The sequence below is a fragment of the Thermobia domestica genome, chromosome 9 (genome assembly GCF_964235325.1).
Source record: "Thermobia domestica chromosome 9, izTheDome1.hap1.1, whole genome shotgun sequence".
Classification (NCBI taxonomy): Eukaryota; Metazoa; Arthropoda; class Insecta; order Zygentoma; family Lepismatidae; genus Thermobia; species Thermobia domestica.
Window position 1 is genome coordinate 82,989,990 of NC_137462.1, and position 5,398 is coordinate 82,995,387.

Here is a 5,398-nt window from a genome sequence, read left to right on the forward strand (position 1 = left end):
CAGCTTTTTTACTTGCCTTTCAATAGTAGATGAGAGATGCTCCAAGAGTTCATCAAACGATGCTATGGACATCCTAAAGTACTGAAAAATTTTAGCTTCACATTTACGAAGCTGGTGAAACAAGTTTCAAGACTGCCTGCACTCTTCTCAATTCCACAATTGGATATCTCCAATATTTTTCACTTTTTCTCTTTTATTTAGCAGTAGCGCAAGCAATAAACATTCCTCGTTTGAATCCATCCTTCTTCTGGCTAAAATAATAATAATAATAATAATAATAATAATAATAATAATAATAATAATAATAATAATAATAATAATAAATAAATAAATAAATAAATAAATAAATAAATAAATAAATAAATAAAAGTGTCACATTCCCGCGACACGTGAAGTAAGATCTAGCATCTGGGGTGTCGCGGGTGTGTGTCAAATATTAGCGACGCGACGACACAGTATGTGGCGCGTCTTCGACACACGAAGTGGCGTAGTGTGCGATAGCCCAATCAGTCAATACTGAAAAAGTGAATTATATTCTCTTTTCACTTGTTATAAATATGTTTTGCTAAAATTGTGTAAAAGTTCTAAGAATTTTATGAAAGAATGTGCGTTTTGTTTGAATTATAGACTTACCTATGTTGTTTGTGTTCAAGTTTGTCAGGGGGAAGAGGGCAAATATATCTGATCTAATAATATATGTTAACGATAACTTTTCTTTGAAATGTCTTCATTAAGTATTACATAAATTACTTTTAAGTGTTACTATTGACAACTTATGATTGACATTGCACAATAGTAAAGGAGAATATACGGCCAGTTTTAATTAAAATTACATTTCAGCGTAATATTTATTTAAAATATTTCATAGAGCAAAGTACTGATTTTCTTGGAGGCTGCTTGTGTATAGATTGGGGAATGATGATCTTCCTGCAACTCAGGAACTGGAAGTTGGGAATTGTTGCATTCTCCACTGGGATGCGTTTATCAACTTAAGCTCCAAGTTTTTCTTTAAGAATCTGTACATCCTCTTGAAGTTTATTTGATTAAATGTTCACTCTATTAACCGAACCTTGTGTGCTCTTAAATTTCGGTAGTATCAATTCCATTTTGTTGTCAGTCCTTTAAAATTTCGTATTTAATTATTGGCGCATGCGTTCAATTTGTGTATCTACCTGCTCAGCTACTTGATGAGTTATTTATTCTATTCGTGTATACACCTGCTGAGTCATTATATCCATTCGATGTGTTATGGAGTTTAATTGCTGCCCTAATTGTCGAAACATATCAAGTACACTAGACATGGATTCTGTCGTCGTGTTAATTTCTTCAATACGATCTCCAGGATCTCACCATTATTTGTTACACTCGTCATGGTAAAGCTATACACTTTCTTATTTCAGAGTACCATAAAATACAGCAGGAAGTCGAAAGTCCGAACTAATTTGGACCACAGCTAGTTTGGATTTTCAAATTGTTCGCATTTTCGAAAATGACCAAGAAAATGCTATTTAGGCTTATATATACTGTAAGGTATGTTCTTCTATCGATACAGTGGTTATTCAGTACATACAGTAATTACAATACCGTACGTAAGGCTACTTATATTTAATGTTTCTGAAGAACCTGCTCGTATTCTAAATAACACCGATCTTGTAAATCACTTAAAACTTATAGGCCTAAGAAAAAGTAAAAATAAAAATATGTATGACAAACAATTACATATGAATGAACCTTTGTAAAAACACTGATTTCACACAACGTCGACGGACGGACTATTGTTTGTTTATCACTAACGTTAAGACAAAATGTGAAAAGCTTCTAGGGACCGCATTCGGACTTTTGACGTTCGGATTATCGACATCCTACAGTATAATTTTAATTTCAAATATGAGATTGGCTTACTTTACTTCAACTAATCTCGAAAACTCACGTGAATTTGGCACCAATTTATTTATATAACGTTTTAGGTTACATAATAGCACAAAAAGCAAATACCATACGATAGAGACCATAGGAAATGATATTATAAAATACAGATCATTATTCTTAATAATATATACATATTTCTACAAATTATTGTTACAAACCAAGACAAGAATATTTACATTGTCTTTTAAGGAGAAATGTGATTGAGAATTCAAGAATGCGACTGGACAAAGACGAGGTTGTAATGAGAAGGAAATTCAAATATTTGGGATCAATACTACAGGAAAATGCAAAAATAGATGTAAACATGATAATTAGCAGAGGTTGGACAAAACAGAGAGAAGTGGCAAGAGTATTGTGTAACCGTAGGGTACCAATACGCCTTAAAGAAAAAGTTTACAAAACCATAGTGAGACTTACCATATTGTATGCAGCGAAGTCTTGGACGACGAAGAAGAGAGATGAACAGGAGATGTATGCTGAGATCAAGATGCTGTGGTGGATATGTGGAGTAATTCGGAAGGACAAAATTAAGAATGAAGTGACCTGGGGAACAGTAACGGTGAGACCAATAGTAGAAAAACTGCAAGAAAGTAGATTGAGGTGGTTTGGGCTCGTAAGAAGACCTTTGAAGTACGTAGCTGACCAAGCATGCTATAGAACTGCATGGGAATTGAACCCGAGGCCGGCTAAAGAAGAAATGGTGAGATATTGTTAAGAACGATATGGTGGAGTGGATATGACACAAAATAGAAACAGGTGGAGAGCAGCAATCCGAAAAACCAACACCAGCTAACCGGGAAAAGAGCTTAGAAGAAGAAGAAGAAGAAGAGCAAATATGAAAAGAAATATTTCAGTTTAACGTCCCACGATTATGCTCTTTATTCTAAGGGAGACGGATGATTAAGGCAAGTGAATGATAATGATAGAATTAGTGGAATGAGAATATGGGAGGAAACGGAAGTACAACAAAAAAAACTACGGACACGATGTTGTGTAACACAAATTTATTTCGTCGAGGATCGAATCCTGGACCGTACGCACAAAAAGGAGAGAAAGAATTAAGGAATCATGAAAACGCAATACGTGTATAAACAAAAATATATTACTATGGAGAAGAGATCTGCTTTGCCGAGTTTTTAATTAAAAGAAATTACACATCCGGTGAAGTAATGATAAGGTTATCGCAATTTGTATAAGAAGGAAGGAAGCCTTAAAAAAAATAAATAAGTACTATTCAGGACGTTTCACAAATTAATAATTGATATTTTCATTTTGCAAGATGTATTCTGAGGAAATATATAACGTCTTAGACCAATCTGTCACTATTTTCAACAATTTTACTCTTTCTTTACAATATTAATTTATTATTATTAATATTATTATTATCCTTTGCATAAAGAAATGTATCAATTAATCCACATTGGTTTGTCAAATTTTCGTTTACTGCATCTCCTGTTTCGTGTTTTATATTTTCCTTGATCGCGAAAATAGAGGAGAAAAAGGAGAAATAGAATGAAATGAATATAGAGGAATGAGATGGAAAAAAGAAACAAGAATGTGGTTTGTAGTGCAGCATAAACTCCTACGCCCAGACCATTTAATTACCTGTACTCTGTGAAAGATTTACAGTATATGTCGTTACTCATTCTCTGCTCCCTCTTTGTACTCTAACGCCGGAATCTTGGGCTTATAATGAAAATTTATTTAGATTTTCATGAAGTTTAGAACTCTCTCCTGATTTTTTGTACTCTTATAGAAGCTGAGCTACACTGTCTTGCAATTCGTCTTTCGCAACAGGATACTGCCTCATTTGCATTGCAAAAATTCATCTCTCTAAGACATTCTCTTCTTCACTAGATAAGAAAGGCTTTGGTCTCATGGAGCATATAGGCCTAAGTAAACTGATTCCAACTTTCTTGTTATACAGTGTGATCCATGGTATGCCATGTCTCTTCGTTGCCATGGCAACTGAAATACCGATTCTAACATAGGGCATCAGCCAATATTGATTAATGGTCACTCCTACTGAATTTATGCCTTTCCTATACCAATAATTACGTGCAATAAGGGGTTACATGCACAGGACCGACACGGCGTAGGGCCGACACGGCGTAGGATCGACACGGCATAGGATCGACACGGCACAGAACCGAAACGGCATAGGATCGACACGGCACAGAACCGAAACGGCACAGGACCGACACGGCATAGGATCGACAGCAGAACTTTCATACGATCGAAATAATAAAAAATACATTATTTTATAATTACGCAATATTAAGTAACAATTATTTTCTTAAGGATATATAGGAGAGAACCGTCATACGATCGAAACGGCATAGGAACGAAACGGCGTAGGATCGACACGGCATAGGACCGAAACGGCACAGGGCCGACACGGCATAGGACCGAAACGGCACAGGATCGACACGGCACAGGACCGAAACGGCATAGGATCGACACGGCACAGGACCGAAACGGCATAGGATCGACATTCTGTAGGGTGGTCAACACTTTCTGAATATATCAATATCGCATATCCCTCACCTTGAATTTGTGGATATAAAAAATTGTAAGAATAAATAATTCTAAATGGTCTATTTTTAAAAATTATATATATATATATAAATTGTATAAAAATACTGTTCGTAATATCCATGTCCCACACCTTTAATTTTGTGATATTAAAAAAAATGACGCTAAATAACTCCAATAGTTGATTCGAGGTTTTCAATACCGAATAAATAATATTATTTGTCTGATATTTTTATAATGCTGTAATTGTTTATGTATACTAAGTTGAAGTATGTACATGTAACTGCAATTTTAAAACTGTAGGCTTATAATTTGTGTTTGGAAATTTGGAATTTTTTAAGGGAATCAATGCACCTATGTGAAGTTGCCTCCTTTCAAATTTCGAATTGAAATCGGAAGCCAACCGTTTGTTTTTCGTTTGTTATTGACTTTTTTGAAGAAAAAATAGTAAAAATCGTATCTTTCTTAAAACATAAAGAGATGTTTACAAAATAAAGTTGGTATATGGCCAAATTTACCCTTGTTCCTCCACTTAAAATTTTGATCGAAAATCAAAATCAATTGTTTGATATGCGTATGCTATTAATTATTTTGAAAAAGAATAGTCTGTTTCGAAAAACATAAAGAGTCTTTTCAAGAGAAATGGGTGATGGAATTTCATATTGGCTCCACTTTAAAGTCTCGAATCAAAACCGAAGCCAAGCGTTTCTTATTGGTTGTTTTTTTAGAGCAAATCACTTGTTTCGAAAAAATAGAGAAAGAGATTTACAAAATAAATTTAGAATGTGATCAAATTCAATCTGACTCCTTTACTTACAAATTTCGATTCAAGACCAAAATCAATCGTTTGATATGGATTTGTTGTTGCTTGTTTGGAAGAAAAGTAATTTGATTCGAAAAACATAAGAATATAATTAAGAAATAATGTTGATGA

At 34.2% G+C, this 5,398-nt stretch overlaps 1 protein-coding gene across 1 annotated transcript; it reads left to right on the forward strand.

The window, feature by feature from the left end:
* Positions 1–2,143: 2,143 nt before the first annotated feature.
* On the forward strand, positions 2,144–2,644 carry LOC145660910 (uncharacterized). Its single transcript, XM_081726343.1, has one exon. The coding sequence runs from the start codon at positions 2,144–2,146 to the stop codon at positions 2,642–2,644; it is 501 nt and encodes a 166-aa protein (XP_081582469.1).
* Positions 2,645–5,398: the final 2,754 nt, after the last annotated feature.